Consider the following 20,001-nt stretch of genomic DNA (forward strand, 5'->3'; position numbering starts at 1 on the left):
TAGAAGATTTGATTCAAACACTGATTTTTAAAGCATGTTGTACTTTACTGAATTTTCGTGATATGAACTTTATATATTTTATAGCTCGTCACTACTGCCTAGTCTTTATTTATTGTTGTTACTTACTGAGTTGGCGTACTCACATTACTCCCTGCACCTTGCGTGCAGATCCAGGTGAAGCTGGACACGGTAGCGGATGTTGATTATTCGGGTTGCAGATTTTCTTGGGGATAGCAAGGTAGCTGCTTGGCGATCGCAGCCCCTGTTCTTCTCCCTCTTATCTTCCTTTAGTTGTATTTAGCTATTTTCCAGACTATGTTAGTCTCGATATTATTAGACAAATTGTTGTAGATGCTCATGACTAGTGATACCCCGATGTCGGATTTTTTTTTTCCGCACTTTTGTTTTGATTTGTACTCCTTTATGAAGGTTTTTTTTATGTTAAATAGCCTTGAGATCTTCTTGAAATAAAAATATCAGTTGTTTTGGAAAATGAGTCGGCTTGCCTAGGTTCACGATAGGCACCATCAGGATAAGGGTTAGTTTGGGTCGTGACAGATTGGTATCAGAGCCTATGTTACATAGGTCCCACGAGTCATGAGCGGGTTTAGTAGAGTCTTGCGGATCGGTACGGAGAAGTCTGTACTTATCTTTGAGAGGCTGCAGAACCTTTAGGAAAATTCTACATTCTTGAATTCTTGTTGTGCGAATCTATTGATTCTAGTAACTAAACATCTGTTGTTTCATTCTCTCACAGATGGTGAGGACTCGTACTACCGGGCATAAGGGCCAGCCACCAGTACCACCAGCCAGGGCTGCGAGAGGCTGAGGCCGTGGTAGAGGTTGTGGTAGGGGCAGAGGTGCAGCCCGTACAGCAGATGGAGCAGTACCTGCAGATCCACCAGTTATCCCAGATCAGGACCAGGTTCCAGTTGTTGATGCACCAGCTCAGGCGCCACCTGTGCCTATTGTGATTTTAGGCCTTCAGGAGGCCCTAGCTCAGATTCTGATAGCGTGTACCGGCCTTGCTCAGGTGGTCTCTATCTCGACAGTCGCAGCCACCTCTCAGGCCGAGGGAGGCACTCAGACTCCCGTCGCTCGCACACCCGAGCAGGCTGTTCAGGGACTTCAGACACTGGAGGCACCACCAGGCCAGTCGGTTGTAGCTGCGCATGATTATGTGGTTCCTGTTATGCCTGAGGATGATCAGTGTAGGTTGGAGAGGTTTGGAAGACTCCAGCCACCACCTTTCAGTGGCACAGAGAGAGAGGATGCTTAAGACTTCTTGGACAGGTGTCAGAGGATAATCCTTACTGCTGGTATTCTGGAGACTTGTGGGGTCTCATTCACTACTTTTCAGTTCTCCGGGGCTGCACTCAGATGGTGGGAGACTTACGAGAGGTGTAGGCCTGTTGGCGCAACACCTCTTACTTGGCAGCAGTTCTCCATGGTCTTTTTGGAGAAGTTCGTGCCTCGATCCCGCAGAGAGGAGTTGCGCAGGCAGTTTGAGCGACTTCGCCAGGGTGATATGTCTGTGACACAGTATGAGATGTGGTTCTCCGAGTTGGCTCGTCATGCGATATGGTTGGTTCCCACGGACAGGGAGAGGATAATGAGGTTTATTGATGGTCTCACTTTTCAGCTACAATTGCTTATGACCAGAGAGAGGGTGTCTGGTGCTACCTTTGATGAGGTTGTCAACATTGTTTGACAGATTGAGATGGTCTACGATCAGGAGAGGATTGATAGGGAGGACAAGAGGCCTTGTGGTCAGGGTAGATTCAGCGGTGCTCCTTTTGGGGGTCAGTTTCAGCACGGTAGAGGTCATCATTTCAGACAGGCTCAGTCAGCTCGGCCATTTCACCGTGGTGCATCATCTGGCCACGGTTCTCACAGTTCTCATCAGGGCCACTCATCACTTAGTGCCCTTCTATCTTAGAGTTCGTCCCGTGCTCCACCAATTCAGGGCTCCTCTATGCCAGGTTCTTCTACTGGCTATCCCCGTGCTCGGTGCTCCCCTCATTTCCCGCCACCAGCACCAGGGAGTTGTTTTGAGTGTGGGGATTTTGGTATATGTGGAGGCAGTGTCCTTATCGTCATGGAGGTCTATCTCAGCAGAGGAGTCAGCCTTCGACTTCAGCACTAGTTACTTTACCACCCGCCCAGCCAGTTCGGGGTGGAGGTCAGTCAGCTAGGGGTCGTCCTAGAGGGGGAGGCAGATCAGGGGGTGGCCAGGCCCGTTTCTATGCCCTTCATACCATACTAGATGTTATTGCTTCAGATGCTGTAATTATAGGTATTGTCTTAATTTGTCATAGAGATGCCTCAATATTATTCGACCCTGGTTCCACGTACTCATATGTTTCCTCGTATTTCGCCCATTTTCTGGATATGCCTCATGAGTGTTTAGTTTCATCTGTTCATGTATCTACTTTTGTGGGCGATACTATTATTGTGGACTGTGTATATCGGTCGTGTGTGGTGACTATTGGGGGTCTGGAGACCCAAGTGGACCTTTTGATGCTCAGTATGGTTGACTTTGATGTGATATTGGGTATGGATTGGTTATCTCCATGTCATGCTGTTCTAGATTGTCACGCTAAGATAGTGACATTAGCTGTGCCAGGATTTCCGAGGGTTGAGTGGAGCGATTCTATAAATTATGTACCAAGTAGGGTGATTTCATATTTAAATGCTCAGCATATGGTTGAGAAGGGTTGTCTATCTTATTTGGCGTTTGTGAGGGATCTTAGTACACAGACTCCTGCCATTGATTCTGTTCCGGTGGTACGTGATTTTCCGGATGTGTTTCCTGCAGACCTATCAGGCATGCCGACTGACAGGGATATTGACTTCGGTATTGATTTGGTGCTTGGCACTCGGCCCATTTCTATTCCATTGTATCGTATGGCACCGGCGGAGTTGAAGGAATTGAAAGAACAGCTTCAGGAACTCCTTGATAAGGGGTTTATTCGGCCTAGTGTATCCCCTTGGGGTGCACCGGTTCTATTTGTGAAGAAGAAGGATGGTTCCATGAGGATGTGCATTGATTACAGGCAGTTGAACAAGGTCACAGTCAAGAACAAGTATCCTTTGCCTCGTATTGATGATTTATTTGACCAGCTTCAGGGAGCGAGGGTGTTCTCCAAGATTGATTTGAGGTCCGGTTATCACCAGCTGAAGATTCAGGATTCGGATATTCTTAAGACCGCTTTCAGGACCCGATATGGCCATTATGAGTTCTTAGTGATGTCTTTTGGGCTGACCAATGCCCCAGCGGCGTTCATGCATTTGATGAACAATGTATTCCAGCCCTATTTGGACTCATTAGGTGTTGTATTCATTGATGACATCTTGGTGTACTCTCGTAGCCAGGAGGAGCACGCTCAGCATTTGAGGATTGTATTACAGAGATTGAGGGAGGAGAAACTTTATGCAAAGCTTTCCAAGTGTGAGTTTTGGCTCAGTTCAGTAGCATTCTTGGGACACGTGGTGTCCAGTGAGGGTATTTAGGTGGATCCAAAGAAGATAGAGGCGGTGCAGAGTTAGCCTAGATCGTTCTCAGCCACGGAGATTAGGAGCTTCCTTGATTTGGCGGGTTATTATCGTCGCTTTGTGGAGGGATTTTCATCTATTACATCGCCCTTGACCAAATTGACCCAAAAGGGTGCTCCATTCAGGTGGTCGGATGAATGTGAGGAGAGCTTTCAGAAGCTCAAGACTGCTTTGACCACAGCTCCAGTGTTAGTTCTGCCATCAGCTTCAGGTTCTTACACCATGTATTGTGATGCCTCGAGGATTGGCATTGGTTGTGTTTTGATGCAGGAGGGTAGGGTGATTGCCTACGCCTTGCGCTAGTTGAAGACCCATGAGAAGAACTATCCTATCCATGATCTTGAGTTGGCATCCATTATTCACGCCTTGAAGATTTGGCGTCATTATGTATATGGGGTTCATTGTGAGATCTATACTGATCACCGGAGTTTGCAACATCTGTTTAAGCAGAAGGATCTTAATTTGCGTCAGCGGAGATGGTTGGAGCTTCTTAAGGACTATGATATCACTATTTTATACCATCCGGCGAAGGCCAATATGGTTGCAGATGCTTTGAGTCACCGAGCGGAGAGTTTGGGGAGTTTAGCATATTTTCCAGCAGCAGAAAGACCTTTGGCATTGGATGTTCAGGCCTTAGCGGGCCATCTTGTGAGATTGGACATTTCGGAGCCTAGTCGGGTATTGGCTTGCGTGGTCTCCAGGTCTTCTCTTTATGACCGTATCAGGGAGCGTCAGTATGATGACCCCCACTTACTCGTTCTTCAGGATAAGGTTCGGAGAGGTGATGCTAGGGATCTGACTATTGGTGATGACGGCATGTTGAGGATGCAGGGCCGGACATGTGTGCCTAATGTAGATGGGCTTTGAGAGTTGATTCTTGAGGAGGCCCACAGCTCGCAGTATTACATCCATCCAGGTGCCGCAAAGATGTACCAATATTTGAGGCATCACTATTGGTGGAGGCGGATGAACAAGGATATAGCTGGGTTTGTGGCTCGGTGTCTCAACTGTCAGCAAGTTAAGTATGAACATCAGAGACCGGGTGGCTTGCTTCAGAGATTAGAAATCCCAAAGTGGAAGTGGGAGCAAATCACCATGGACTTCGTAGTTGGGCTCCCACGGACATCGAGGAAATTCGATGTTATTTGGGTGATTGTGGATCGGTTGACCAAGTCCGCGCACTTCATTCCAGTTGGTACTACTTACACTTCAGAGCGGTTGTCTGAGATTTACATCCGAGAGATTGTTCGCCTGCATGGTGTCCCAGTTTCCATCATTTCAGATAGGGGCACTCAGTTTACATCACAGTTTTGGAGGACAGTTCAATGAGAGTTGGGTACTCAGGTTGAGTTGAGCATAACTTTTCACCCTCAGATGGATGGGCAGTCCGAGCGCACTATTCAGATATTGGAGGACATGTTGCGCGCTTGTGTCATTGACTTTGGGGGTTCATGGGACCAGTTTCTTCCACTCGCGGAGTTTGCATATAGCAACAATTATCAGTCGAGTATTTAGATGGCTCCGTATGAGGCTTTATATGGGAGGAGGTGTAGATCTCCAGTTAGATGGTTTGAGCCAGGTGAGGCTAGGCTCTTGGGTACAGACTTAGTCCGGGATGCATTAGATAAGGTGAAATTGATTCAGGAGCGGCTTCGCATGGTGCAGTCTAGGCAGAAGAGCTATGCGGACAGGAAGGTTCGTGATGTATCTTTCATGGTTGGGGAGAAGGTTTTGCTGAAGATGTCACCCATGAAGGGTGTTATGAGATTTGGGAAGAGGGGCAAGTTGAGCCACCGGTTCATTGGGCCTTTTGAGGTGCTTCAGAGGATAGGGGAGGTGGCTTATAAGCTTGCCTTGCCACCCAGCTTGTCGAGTGTGCACCCAGTGTTTCATGTTTTCATGCTTCGAAAGTATATTGGAGATCCGTCCCATGTTTTGGACTTCAGCACAGTTCAGTTGGAGGGTGATATGACTTATTATGTGGAGCCGATGGCCATTTTGGATCGGCAGATTCAGAAGTTGAGGTCAAAGGATATAACTCCAGTGAAGGTGCAGTGGAGAGGTCAGCCTGTGGAGGAGGCCACCTGGGAGACCGAGCGGGAGATGCGGAGCAGATATCCACGCCTATTCGAAACTCCAGGTATGTTTCCAGATCTGTTCGAGGACGAACGGTTGTTTAAGAGTGGGAGGATGTAACGACTCGGCCGGTCGTTTCGAGAGTTATATCCCCGTTTCCCCCATTTCTGCTTCTTTATGTGTTATTTAGCTGTATTGTGTTGTATCGGGTTGGTTGTTTCGGGTCCAGAGTGGTTTCGGAGTGGAATGAGACACTTAGTCTCTTATTTAGAACCTTAAGTTGGAAAAGTCAACCGGATGTTGACCTATGTGTAAACGACCTCGAAAAATAATTATGAAGGTTCCATTAGCTCCGTTAGGTGATTTTGGACTTAGGAGTGCATCCGAAATGTGATTTGGAGGTCCGTGGTAGAATTAGACTTGAATTGACGAAATTGAAAACTTGGCGATTTTTGGTTGGCAATGAAAAATTTGATATCGGGGTCGAAATGGAATTCTGAAAGTTGGAGTAGGTTCGTGGTATCATTTGTGACGTGTGTACAAAATTTAAGGTCATTCGGACGTGGTCTGGTTGGTTTCGGCATCGGATGTCGAATTTGGAACTTTAGAAGTTCTTAGGCTTGAATCCGAGGGTAATTTGGTGATTTGATGTTGTTTTGAGTGATTCAAAGGTTCGACTAAGTTTGTATGTTAATATATGTCTTGTTGGTATTTTTGGTTGAGGTTCCGAAGGCCTCGGGGTGATTTCGAGTGATTAACGGAACAAGTTTGGATATCGGAGGATTGCTGAAGTTGGAACTCAGCTGTCATAATCGCACCTGCGGATGTCTCATCGCAGGTGCGAGCCCGCAGAAGCGAGCGGGATGTCGCAGATGCGAGGTTGGAGGAGCTGGGCAGAAGGCGCAGGTGCGATGAAGTTCCCGTACCTGCGAGGCCGCAAAAGCGCACAAGAGGTCGCAGGTGCGGACAATGTTGAGGTAGGCTGGGTCCGCAGGTGCGTAGGGTAGGTTGCATCTGCGAGTCCGCATATGCAGATAGATAACGCAGAAGCGGAAGTGAGAAAGTCAAGCAGTGGCCACATGTGCGAGGTATTTTTTGCACTTGCGTGGTCGCAGATGCGGAAATGGAGCGCAGGTGCGGAGTCTAGGCGTTTAAGTGACTTGCACAGGTGCGTCTATTTAGACCGCGGGTGCAGGGGCATAGAAGCGAGAAATTGTCCGCATGTGCGAAGAAGCCTCGGCAGAAACAATAAATAGAACCCTTCGCGAATTTGGTTCATTTCCACCATTTTCAAGTCAGTTTTTGGAGTGATATTTGAAGGGTGATTCAAGGGCTATCAGTGAGGTAAGTTGCTTGAGCCCTAATGCTCGTATATATGGTGATTTCCCGTTGTTTAACCATGTAATTAGTGAAAATGAGGGGTTAGGGCTTGGGATTTTGGAGAGTTTAATTTAAGGATTTGAGGGACCAAACGATGTCGGATTTTGATAAATTTCGTATGTATGGACTCGTGAGTGGATGAGCTTCCTAGTTTTGTAAATTTTATCAGATTTTGAGACGTGGGCCCGGGGGGAGGGTTGAGCCAATTTCGGGTTTTGGGCTAATTTGATAATTTTTCTTGTGAAATTCTTTCCATTAGCGTATATTGATGGCATTGCACTGATTGTGAATAGATTCGGAGCATTTGGAGGCCGAGTCGAGAGGCAAGAGCATTGCAGGGGTAGAGATTTGACCGGTTTAAGGTAAGTAACGATTGTAAATCTAGTCCTGAGGGTATGAAACCCCAGATTTCGTATCATTCTACTATTTTGAGGTGACACACATGCTAGGTGACGGGCGTGTGGGCGTGCACTGTTGGGGATTGTGACTTGATCTATCCCGTAGCAACTGTAAAGTTGCATATTTTGTTGAAACTATATAATACTTATATATTTTAGAAAGAGTTTCTGTAAATTGGGCTGAATGCCATGTTTTGGGCCTTGTGCCAGTGCTGTTTGGACCCTTAGAGCTTTTTCTTACTATCCTTTCACTGTTTTCGATTGAAAATCTATACTCAGTCATGGTTATACCTGTTTACTACATAACTCAGTTTTATTACTCTGTTTTAATGCATATATATGTTGTTTTGGGCTGAGTACCCTGTTTTTACTGAGAGCCCGAGTGGCTTAAGAGGTTTATAACTGAGTGAGGCCGATGGCCTTATTTGTGAGGATATTTATGGGATCGGGCTGCACGCCGCAACATGTTTGATATAGGCCGAGGGCCTGAGTGATTTATGCCATGATTTGGCTTGAAATAGCGCTTGGGCTGAAAGAGCCCCTCCAGAGTCTGTACACACCCCCAGTGAGCGCAGGTACCTACTGAGTGCGAGTGACAAGTGACTGGGAGGCATGAGTGATTGTGAGGTATGCCCGAGTGGCATGAGTGATTGTGAGATATGCCCGAGAGGCATGAGTGATTGTGAGGTTTGCCCGAGGGGCTGTATATGAGTGATGTTTTGCCCAGGGGGCTGTTTATGATTTCATCATTTTTGCTCATCTTTGCATTGAGCCTCTATTTGAAAAACTGTTGAAAAATATCTTTAAATGATTTTTCTGGAACTGGGTTTAAACGAGATGATTTGATTCAAACACTGATTTTTAAAGCATGCTGTACTTTACTGAATTTTCGTGATATGAAATTTATATGTTTTATTGCTCGTCACTACTGCTCAGTCTTTATTTATTATTGTTACTTACTGAGTTGGCATACTCACATTACTCCCTGCACCTTGCGTGCAGATCCAGGTATAGCTGGACACGGTAGCGGCTGTTGATTATTTGGGTTGCAGATTTTCTCGGGGATAGCAAAGTAGCCGCTTGGCGATCGCAGCCCCTGTTCTTCTCCCTCTTATCTTTCTTTAGTTGTATTTAGCTATTTTCCAGACTATGTTAGTCTCGATATTATTAGACAAATTGTAGTAGATGCTCATGACTAGTGACACCCCGATGTCAAACTTTTCTTTTCCGCACTTTTGTTTTGATTTGAACTCCTTTACGAAGTTTTTTTTTAATGTTAAATAGCCTTGAGATCTTCTTGAAGTAAAAATATCGGTTGTTTTGGAAAATGAGTCGGCTTGCCTAGTTCCACGATAGGCGCCATCACGACAAGGGTTAGTTTGGGTCGTGACAATTATGCCTTCGTCGAATGTGACGAGATTTCCCGTTATACATAACGCTCCCAACCCTTCCTATTATTGCTTGACTGTCGCAATGTATGCATACAGGTGCCAAGGTTTGGGCCAAAATGGAATATCTTCTAAGAAATTCCGGAGCTATTCAGCTTCTTCACCGACCTTGTCTAAAGCTATAAACTTAGACTCCATTGTAGAGCGGGCGATGCATGTCTGTTTGGACAACTTCCAAGACACTGCTCCTCCACCAATGGTAAAAACGTATCCACTTGTGGATTTTGATTCCGTTGATCCGGTGATCCAATTTGCATCACTATATCCCTCAACAACTACGGGATAATTATTGTAATACAATGCATAGTCTTGGGTATATTTCAAATATCCTAAAACTCATTTCATTGCTATCCAATGAGCTTGGTTGGGATTACTTGTGTATTGACTAAGCTTACTTATGGCACAAGCTATATCAGGTCGTGTACAATTCATAATGTACATAAAACTTCCCAACACTCGAGCATATTCCAATTGAGACTTGCTTTAACCTTTATTCTTTACAAGAGTATGGTTTAAATCAATTGGCGTTTTTGCTTCTTTAAAGTCCAAATATTTGAACTTTTCAAGTACCATTTTAATATAATGAGATTGAGACAAAGCTAAACCTTGAGGAGTTTGAAGGGTCTTAATTCCCAAAATTAAATCGGCAACTCCTAAGTCTTTCATATCAAACTTACTAGTAAGTATGCGCTTAGTAGTATTTATGTTAGCAATGTCGTTACTCATTATCAACATATCATCCACATATAAACATACAATTACTATTTGATTTGGAGTATTCTTAATGTAAATACATTTGTCATACTCATTGATCTTGAAACCATTTGACAACATTGTTTGGTCAAATTTCGCATGCCATTGTTTTGGTACTTGTTTTAGTCCGTAAAGTAACTTAACAAGTCGACACAACTTCTTTTCTTTTTCGGAAACTACAAACCCTTCAAGTTGTTCCATATAGATTTCTTCCTCTAAATCTCCATTTAAGAAGGCTGTCTTTACATCTATCTGATGGATTTGAAGGCTATACACGGCGACTAATGCTATTAACACCCGGATAGATGTAATCCTTGTTACCGGCGAGTATGTGTCAAAGTAATCAAGACCTTCTCGTTGTCTAAACCCTTTAACAACTAATCTTGCCTTATATTTGTCAATAGTACCATCAGCTTTCATTTTCTTTTTGAAAATCCATTTAGAATCCAAAAGTTTATTTCCCGAAGTAAGATCAACCAATTTCCAAGTATGATTACTTAATATGGATTCTATCTCACTATTGACTGCCTCTTTCCAATATTGTGCTTCCGAGGAAGACATTGCTTCTTTGAACGTTTGAGGCTTATTTTCCAACAAAAATGCCAGAAAGTCTGGTCCAAAGGAAGTAGTTGTCCTTTGACGTTTACTACGTCTTGAATTTTCCTCACTAAACGTACTTTCCTTTGCTTCTTCTCGAGGTTGTTTAAATTTTTCACTAGACGACTTGCATTCATCTTTATACGAATGAATATACTCAAAGAATTCAGCATTATCGGATTCGATTACCGTATTAATATAAATGTCGGGATTTTCTGATTTATGAACTAGAAAACGATATGCCTAACTTTTTCTTGCTTATCCTATGAAAACGCAATCAACCATTTTCGATCCAATCTTCACCCTTTTGGATTTAGGAATTTGCACTTTAGCCAAACACCCTCATACTTTAAAATATTTTAAGTTGGGTTTCCTACCTTTCCATTTTTCATATGGAATAGATTGCGTTTTGTTATGGGGAACTCGGTTGAGTATTTGATTTGCTGTAAGAATAGCTTCCCCCCATAAATGCTGGGGTAAACCTCAACTTATCAATAAGGCATTCATCATCTCCTTTAATGTTCTATTCTTTCTTTCCGCAATTTCATTAGATTGCGGTGAGTAAGGGGCAATTGTTTGGTTAATAATGCCATATTCCAAACATATTTCTTAAAAAGGAGATTCATATTCACCACCCCTATCACTTCTTATCATTTTGATCTTTTTGTTTAGTTGTGTTTCAACTTTATTTTTGTATTGCTTGAATGCCTCAATTGCTTCATCTTTACTATTAAGTAAGTAAATATAGCAATATCTAGTACTGCCGTCAATAAAAGTTATGAAATACTTTTTTCCACCGCGAGATGGTATTGACTTCATGTCGCAAATATCTGTGTGAATTAAGTCTAAAGGATTTGAATTTCTTTCAACTGACTTATAAGGATGTTTAACATATTTTGATTTCACACATATTTGACATTTCGAGTTATTGCATTCAAACTTAGGCAATACTTCCAAATTAATCATTTTTCGCAAAGTTTTGAAGTTGACGTGGCCTAAACGTTCATGCCATAAATTATTTGACTCAAGCAAGTAAGAAGAAGCTGAAATTTTATTCATATCAATGGCAATTACATTGAGTTTGAAAAGGCCCTCCGTAAGGTAGCCTTTTCCTACATACATTTCATTCTTACTAACTACAACCTTGTCGGAAATAAAAACATACTTAAAGCCATTCTTGACTAGAAGTGATGTCGAGACTAAATTCTTTCGCATTTCAGAAACATGAAGGACATCATTTAGAGTCACAATCTTGCCAGAAGTCATCTTCAAAGCTATCTTGCCCGTTCCTTCAATTTTTACAGTAGCGGAATTTGCCATAAAAAAATTTTCGTTGGGTCCAGCGGGAGCATAAGAAGTAAACAACTCCTTGTCCTTCTTTGGCGCACGGCATTCAGCAGCCTTGTGTCCAACCTTTTCACAGTTGTGGCAATTACGTTTGAACTTCTTTTTGCTTGGGTAATTCTTTGGACCAGACGACTTCTTTCTCTTTTTGCTTGTTAAAGCTTCCTTAACAATATTTACACCCATAATTGTTGAATTTCCACGAGACTTCTTCTCAGCAGCCTTGTAGTCCTCTTCAATCCATAGACGAACAATAAGGTCTTCAAGCGTCATCTCCTTGCGCTTATGTTTCAAGTAATTCTTAAAGTCCTTCCACAGCGGAGGCAACTTTTCCATAAATGTCGCAACTTGAAACGCTTCATTTATGATCATACCTTCAATAATAAATTTATAATTAGTAAAATAATCAATATCTTGAATAAAAATGTTGACTCGATTTATACCTTCAACAAGGAGGTCATGAGCAATAACTTGCAATTCTTGGACTTGCGTTATGACAGATTTATCGTCAACTATTTTGAAATCCAGAAATTTGGCGGCCACAAACATCTTTAGTCCAGCATCTTCAGTCTTGTACTTCTTTTCAAGAGCATTCCACAATTCTCTTTATATTTTCATGACGCTATAAACATTGTACAAGCCGTCTCCCAAGCAACTTAAAATATAGTTTTTGCATAAGAAGTCAGAATGCTTCCATGCCTCAGTGACCACAAATCGCTCATTTTCAGGAGTTTCTTCTCCTAGAACTGGAACATCTTCGCTGATAAAGCGCTGTAAACTGAGTGTGGTCAGGTAGAAGAACATTTTCTGCTGCCAACGCTTAAACTCCACACCGAAAAACTTTTCGGGTTTTTCTGCCGGTGCAGGAGTTGTGCGATTTGAAGACGCAGTTGCCATTGCAGCAGAACCATTCTGTTGTTCCGCACTTGTTGTCATTTTTCTGTAAACGAAATTGACAAACAGAATTAGTATCTCGGTGAAGTTTTTATATCTTCAAAACGAATACAAGCAATCGAGTTTTTATATCTCCGATTGAGTAGAAAGTCACAAAGACTTTAATCTCAAACTGGAGTAGAAAATCCGAAGATTTTAATCTCCAAAACGGGAGTAGAAAATCAAAAAGCTTTTAGTCTCTCAAAGCAGAAAGTAAGATGAATACAGAAATAAATATTAAATTCCTTAAGCTTGTTGTCATTCTGTATTCAAAACCAGTAAATCAATAAACGTTAGTTTAAGGAAAAAACAAAGCAGAGAAAATTTCGAGCCCACAAGTTTCTTGTGTTTCCTTAAGAAATTTAATCCCCTCATAATGCCTAAAGTTGCGGATTAATTCCTCCTAGGATAGAACGGAATAACTATTCTGTGATAGCGGCACTTCAAATCATATAATTTCGGCGAACTCAAATGGCGGAGCAAATCACATAAAATGCTTACGTTTTGCTTTTGAAAAACCAATGCAGTATGCAGAAAATTGAGGGGAGAGATTTCAGATTTTTCAGTGGTAGAAAATAAGGCTAAGCCTCTCTATTTATAGACAATGAAAGGGTGAGATGAAGAGGTGCAATCCAAGAGGTGCCTCTTCTATTTTTCATTCACACCCCAATGAAAGGGTGAGATGAATAGGTGCAATCCAAGAGGTGCCTCTTCTATTTCCCATTCACATCCAAGAGGTGCCTCTTCCATTTCTCATTCACACCCCTTAATAAAAACGCAACAATATCTAAAGAGGCATTCTGGAACTCATAAGGGATTAACTTAATTATCTATCTCATTCATGAAGTTAATAATTAAAAAAAATGATTAATAGAAGAATCTATGAGGAACTGATCACTTTTCATTGGACAAACACTTCTAATGTAATGGCCTTCTTTCTTGCAATAAAAGTTTACATGCCCCTTTACACCCTTTACATGTTAAAATATTTACACTTTTTTGTATAGTTTAACTGGTATAGCACGTTATTATTTTTATCTTACAACTTATTATATTAGGCTTGGTATTATGAGTTACTTGTTTTAACTCAACTTAACTTGATAATATAAAAGTCCTTCAACTTTTCATTAACTAGGTAAATAAAATTTAGTGCAACAAATGAATGTTGAACACTAGTAGTTAAAAGATTTAAGAGATTTTGATAAAACAAAAATTAAAAGGGGCATAATAAATTGTCTTCTACAAAAAAAAGTAGTTGTCGCTAAAAACAAATATAAAATCATGAATCATGCATCACACTATATTAATCTCTTTCAATCTTAGGTTAGTGTACCCAATCATATTTTCTTTTATATTCCTTTTGGGACGAAGTAATAAAGGTTTGAATTTGATCTAAAACCTCCTTTTCACGTCTTAGAAAAATAAAAACTTCCTTTTCTTCCATTTAATATACTCCTAGTACTTAGAATTAGTGATGAGATTTCTCAAGAAAGGAATTTTTTTTTATAAAGTGTGGGGGCCAGAATGACACGTAGAGAGTATTGCAAAAACTCAATTATTGAATATGCTTTAGACAATTGGACAATCTTATCTTAAACTTGGTTTTCTGAAATTGATTACCCAATCAAATTATCTTACTATTATTTAAATAGAAGTTTGAAACTACCGCGTTTCTTAACTCAACTAGTTTGATTCTGAATATAGTACATCACTTAGTTCAACTACTCAGTTCAATACCATTCATAGGGTTTACTCCACCTTAAAATCGTGTCATTCTTGATTCTTGAAGCTCCAATAACTCTCCCTAGCAACTGGTACTATTTATTTTTCCTTTTATTTATTTCTTTTGTTCTTTTTAATCCTGTATATGTACTTTAAACTACACAGAAACATTTCCTTTTTTATTTTATTACAGATTGTGCAATTTGATCGGAAGAGATGGGTGGGTTTGAGTTAAGATGGGTTGTAAGAGTAACTGTTGTACTAATGATGGTTCCAAAGATTCTTGGTTGGGGAAAAGAAGGACACTATGTTATCTGCAAAATTGCTGAGGTAACTGAATTTTTTTTTCTTTTTAAACTTTTTTGCTGGCCATTTTTTTTCTTTCTGTTATGTACTTTTTGAGTCAATTCTTGAAGAGATTGAATGTTTGGATAAAAGGGTTGTTTAATTTTTGTTATTTTTTATGGATTTAGTCATAAAGGTTGAATCTTTATGTACTTAATTGCAGGATCTTGTGTTGACTAGTTACTTGATTTTGTATTTGGCATTTGCCTGAATACATCGAGTGTTTTGAGAGGTTTTATGGGTGTCCATCCATTGTTGCAGATAATTGTTTGTAAGGAAATGAAAGAGAAGGAAATAGCAAAATAGAGAGAAAAAGATCGTTTTTCATTCGTTCATCAATGCTTTATAATTGTGATTACAACTGAATATGAACAGTGTAGTAGTAGTAGTCTGAATTGAAATTACCATCTTAACAAACTGAACTAGGGTGCTAAAGAAATAAAAATGGAAATTGGGACTATACTGTTAATGATGGAAACTCTGACATACTATTTCGGAAGCTCATGGTACTGCTACATAGTTTTTGCTAGAATCATCTGATTTGGAGGTTACTTGATCTGGCAATTATCTAGTGACATAGAATGTAATTTCCCAGGATACAATCAAATTTTCAACCCAGAAGGATCTTTTCTAATCTAGATCTCTTTTCAACATAATATTCCCATGTATCAAATGTGCTATTTCTGGGAAGTAGTGTCTATATCAGAGAATTTGGGGCCTCCATTTGGTTTTTGCCTTTTCATATTTACCCCCTTTTTAATTCAGTTTTGTTGATGTTCTAAAATAGATAGTCTTTGTGTGCTTCAAGTAATCAGGTACTGGATGAAGATTCTTGTTAGACATTCATATAAACTTGCTTGGTTGAAGCATATATTATATTGACTGATTTTATCTAAAATTTGACACTGCACTTCAAATTGAATTAAGTCTTTAGTATTTTTCTTTGAGTTTAGTGTTTAGATTGTCAAGGAAGTAAGCATATGGAAAAGGATCGCCAATTTTTTTTTTTCAAAAAGTTTGGTCGAGCAAGCTCTTTTATTGGGAGTTAATGTGAATCTTGGGCCTTTCAGGAATATCTAACAGAAGATGCTTTAGCTGCAGTCAAAGAGTTACTCCCAGATCAAGCTGAAGGTGATCTTGCAGCTGTCTGCTCCTGGGCCGATGAGGTTAAGCACCACTACCCGTACTACCGCTGGAGTTCTCCATTACATTATGTAGATACCCCTGATTTCTTGTGCAATTACAAATATTGCCGTAAGTGACACTGCTTATAATTGTACTATATAAATATTTGTTAATTTTTTGGTTCATGTTTAGCTATTCATCTTTGGTATCAAGACTTTATCCCTAGAAATCAATTGAAAAGAGAGGTACAGTAAAAGTTTTATAAGTCGTGTCTGCATTTCCTATTATTATTTGGTGCACTGAAGTCAATGTACCTCAACTGGATCCAGCGTTTCGTAGTTGACATTTTTTTCTGTAATAACGATGAACCCTGATATGACTTATGAAGATAAACTTTTAATGCCGCGCTTTTATATCTTAGCTTTGAGCTGTTAATAACCTTTGGTCTAGCAACTTATCTTTTACCTACTTTCTGATAGGAGACTGCCATGACGGGCATAGACACAAGGACAGGTGTGTCACAGGAGCAATATACAACTATTCAATGCAACTTTCACAGGGATACTATGATTTGAATTCAGAAAAATGTGAGGAAGACCCCCCCCCCCCCCCCCCGTGTTACTGATGCATTTTGGACTGGAACTAATTGGTTTTTGTGACAGACAACTTGACTGAAGCGCTTATGTTCTTGTCTCATTTTGTTGGTGATGTACATCAGGTCAGCTCACTTTTCCGGGAACCTTGGTATATGTAACTGTAAATAAACATAAATGTATGAGTAAGCATATAAATGTTTGGAACTATTGATAAGTTTCTTTTAGTCTTAAATAACAATGTCCATACTGCTATACCTCTGGTGTAGAAATACACCGTATAACTGATGAAAGAGTTATCCACGGTACACGGAATTGAACCATTGGAAATGACATCATTAATTTTCTCTTCATAAACCAGTTGTTTGTTTACCTCCTATCGTGCGGATGTCTTGATTATGATCATGAGACAGGATTACTGATTTAAAAAATTATGACCGTGAGGCAAATTTCACCAAATGCTAACCTTGTACAGCATATATTTGATTTTTTTTTTTAACTTACATCCAAATTTGAGTGGTGATCAGGAAAAAAAAGTCCTGAAAGCTAACTTAGTTTTGTCTTATTTTCTTTTCTGTGTGCAGCCTCTACATGTTGGTTTCACTGGAGATGTTGGTGGAAACACTATAGTAGTCCGTTGGTACAGGAGGAAGACTAATTTGCATCATGTAGGTCGTGAGTTTCTTTCGAGTATCAATTCATTCTGATCTCATTTTTTGGGTCACTGAATAAAATTGTTGAGGTGTAACATCTTCGAGCAGATTTATTCATTTCGTGTTACTATTAAATATACAAAATGTTCATTCATTTATAGTCCCTTTCGTTTGAAATATATTTAGATGGTACCTTCTTTCTACCTCTCGAATTACTTATTCACTTTTCTCTACTCTGAAAACAAATGGCAAGTTCTGAGCATGTTTGCCTCTTCTTAGATTTTAACTGTCAAATGATACTAGAGAAGTTGTATGTGCATCTTAATCTGTATGAGCATAAGAGAAGAGGTGTATCTTTAAACTTAAACTATTTATGTGAACCATGCACAAATTAGATATCTGTTTAGAAATAGTCACTGTAACTTCTTGAATTTACTTCATTCAGGTATGGGATACCATGATTATTGAATCTGCATTGAAGACATACTACAAATCTGACCTCACGTTAATGATACAAGCTCTTCTGAGAAACATCACTGTAAGTTTTAGTTGAGTCTTCATGCAAAGTATTAAATATCTATTCATTAGAGATATGACCTTTACATTTCTAAAGGTGAAGTTGGGAATTGTTATATTGTGCATGAATTGTGGGAGGATTTCATCATCCCAGTGCCACAGTCGCTCATTGAAAAGAGTCTCACACTCTGTTTTATTCTCTTAAAGAAAATATTACTATCCTTTCAGCATAAACCGAGTCTCTGAAGTCGTAGTCAAAATCTACTTCACATGGATTCCACTTTCTGATCCAGCAATATGTAACATATTGTTTTCCCTAGCTTATCTAGAAAATCTTTCTGCAGTATATATGTAAATGGAGATAGTTTAGCAGAGAAAATTAAATTAAAAAAATTCTTTCCCGCCAAATGATCTTTTCTTTTCAAGAAATAAGATGAATGTTACAAAATGGATGTTCAACCACTATCTCTAAGGGGAGTTGCTTCGGTGACCGGAAGTTCCTCAACAACATGTAATTGAGATCTCTACCATGCCTCTTCAAGTTCATGCAATTTTTGTTTTTGTTTTGATTTTTGAATGTATAGAAAGCACCAACTCTCGAACTTGCTAAGCTCAAAATTTAGCAGTTTGAGTATGTCTCTTTTCACTAGCTTCTCAGGACCTGGAGAAGACATTGTGTTCTTGATGCTTGTCAAAAGAAAAGAAACGGTTTAATTGTTGATCCTGTCTTCTATTCTCTTTATTCCCGTCATCACTTGTAATTTATGTATTTGTAACTGGAAATAGGATGAATGGTCCGATGATGTTCCATCTTGGGAAAATTGCAAGAAGATGGTCTGTCCTGACCCGTAAGTTTATTCTTTTTCTTTTCCTTTTGGTCCCTTAGAACCTGCATCCCATTCTCCCGCCCTCTTTTCTTTGTGGATTACGGTGTTCTGATCTTTGACTTTGCTCAATATATGGTCAGAGCAGAGCTAGATGATTTTTATTTCTTGTGTGGAGAATCTTAAGGTAAATATTATTAAAAAAGTGACACCAAGTAGGTGTATTGGTGTGTGCATTACAAAAAGCAAAACCTCAAGACCTTACTCATGCAAGGAATTGAAGAATTCTATCAATATATCCACATCAATTACATTTGTCATCTTGCACCAGTATGCTAATGTAGAGATACAATTTTTTGTAAGTATTTATTTATGAGTTCTTGTCTTCAAGGATTATTGAGTCTCGCATTATAGGGGTGTGATCCTTGCATACATACGTACATACATACATATATATAAAAACAGCGCACTACTTTGAGGAACATGCTTTTACAGGTATGCTTCTGAAAGTGTCCGTTTGGCCTGCAAATTTGCCTACAGAAATGCAACTCCGGGAAGCACTTTAGGAGGTAAAAACTGATTCTCTGGTCTTCTTTCACTTTCTGGCATTTATTTGAATGACATGCTTGACATTCATAAAGATCCAACATTATGTTGGAAAACCCTCTAAATCTTAATTGTCCAAGTAGATCAGTAAAAGATTAAAGACGAAATTGCTTTATGAACAAGGTTCGCTTCTTAATCTGAGTGTCATCAGGGAAAGCCTTTTCTTTGTGGCTCTGACTATGGGAAAACTCAACTTAGAAGAAAATATTCAGTCATGCTATGGTCTGTAATAATTGAGCTCTTGACGCTGTAATGAAATTTGAATTGATAATTATCAACCAATTCTTGAACGTGCTGTTACGTGATGTTGGGAAGTCCTTTTTGCCCTGGTTGATAATAATTAGACTGATGTGTATATCTTTAGTAGTTGTCGTCCTTATCTCTTCACTATTATTACACGATCTTGCTTTGCCTTTAGATAGGTCCATTTTCTTAACAACTTCTCTCTACAAATCAACTACCTACACATGTATTGATCGATATGTGCATGGAATGATGGGAAGCCTAGCTATGTACAGTTACAGTCTTTCTGTAACAGTAATTAGCTGACATTGACCAAATCTCATCATACAATCAGTAATTAGCTGACATTGACTATATTCAGTATAATGCCATGTCTCTTAGTTCACTAATCTTCAATTATCTGTTTGTTGCCTAGACGATTACTTCCTTTCTCGGCTTCCTGTTGTGGAGAAGAGGTTAGCGCAAAGTGGGATCCGCTTGGCCGAAGTTCTCAACAGAATTTTCAGTAAGCAACCATTTGCTGCACAATGAAGATAACAGCGAAGTAATGAAGATAAACTGCAGAAGAAAGTCACAAGTAGGGGACCACGCAATGCAACTTCTTTCGTAACTTGGAGTTTCCCACACTTCAAGAAATGAAGCCTACCTAAAATGCCTTATAAGTCAACCATTACTTAAAAAGGTGTAATAAAATGTACCTTCAAATATACAAGTCACCACATGTGGTAGATGCTGCAGTCACATTAGAATATGCTCTATGTTGCTTTTATGAATAATCTACTTCTATTTACTTAAGATAGGAGGAACCGTTAGCTTGTACACAATAAGAACTATATTGAACATTTTGTATATATATATATAGAACAAGCTCATCTTAGTGGGACATTTCT

The 20,001-nt window shown here is 39.9% G+C and overlaps 1 protein-coding gene across 1 annotated transcript; it reads left to right on the forward strand.

Moving 5' to 3' along the window:
* The first annotated feature begins 14,160 nt into the window (after window positions 1-14,160).
* Window positions 14,161-19,994, forward strand: LOC107783188 (endonuclease 4-like). The gene is made up of 10 exons (XM_075234837.1): window positions 14,161-14,298; window positions 14,400-14,536; window positions 15,622-15,805; window positions 16,156-16,263; window positions 16,339-16,394; window positions 16,854-16,937; window positions 17,368-17,460; window positions 18,225-18,286; window positions 18,758-18,831; window positions 19,527-19,994. Exons 2-10 carry the CDS (start codon window positions 14,423-14,425, stop codon window positions 19,640-19,642), a joined length of 891 nt encoding a protein of 296 aa, XP_075090938.1. The 5' UTR covers window positions 14,161-14,298; window positions 14,400-14,422; the 3' UTR covers window positions 19,643-19,994.
* Window positions 19,995-20,001: the final 7 nt, after the last annotated feature.

This window comes from Nicotiana tabacum, chromosome 17 (assembly GCF_000715075.1).
Source record: "Nicotiana tabacum cultivar K326 chromosome 17, ASM71507v2, whole genome shotgun sequence".
NCBI lineage: Eukaryota > Viridiplantae > Streptophyta > Magnoliopsida > Solanales > Solanaceae > Nicotiana > Nicotiana tabacum.

What these genes read in the sequence shown, in the direction of transcription:
- LOC107783188 (XM_075234837.1), top strand. Translation starts at nt 14,423, where the DNA reads ATGGGTGGGTTTGAGTTAAGATGGGTTGTAAGAGTAACTGTTGTACTA. An exon ending in GGAAGACTAATTTGCATCAT is followed by an intron (nt 16,938 to 17,367) that starts GTAGGTCGTGAG and finishes TACTTCATTCAG; the next exon opens with GTATGGGATACCATGATTAT. An exon ending in CTCTTCTGAGAAACATCACT is followed by an intron (nt 17,461 to 18,224) that starts GTAAGTTTTAGT and finishes AACTGGAAATAG; the next exon opens with GATGAATGGTCCGATGATGT.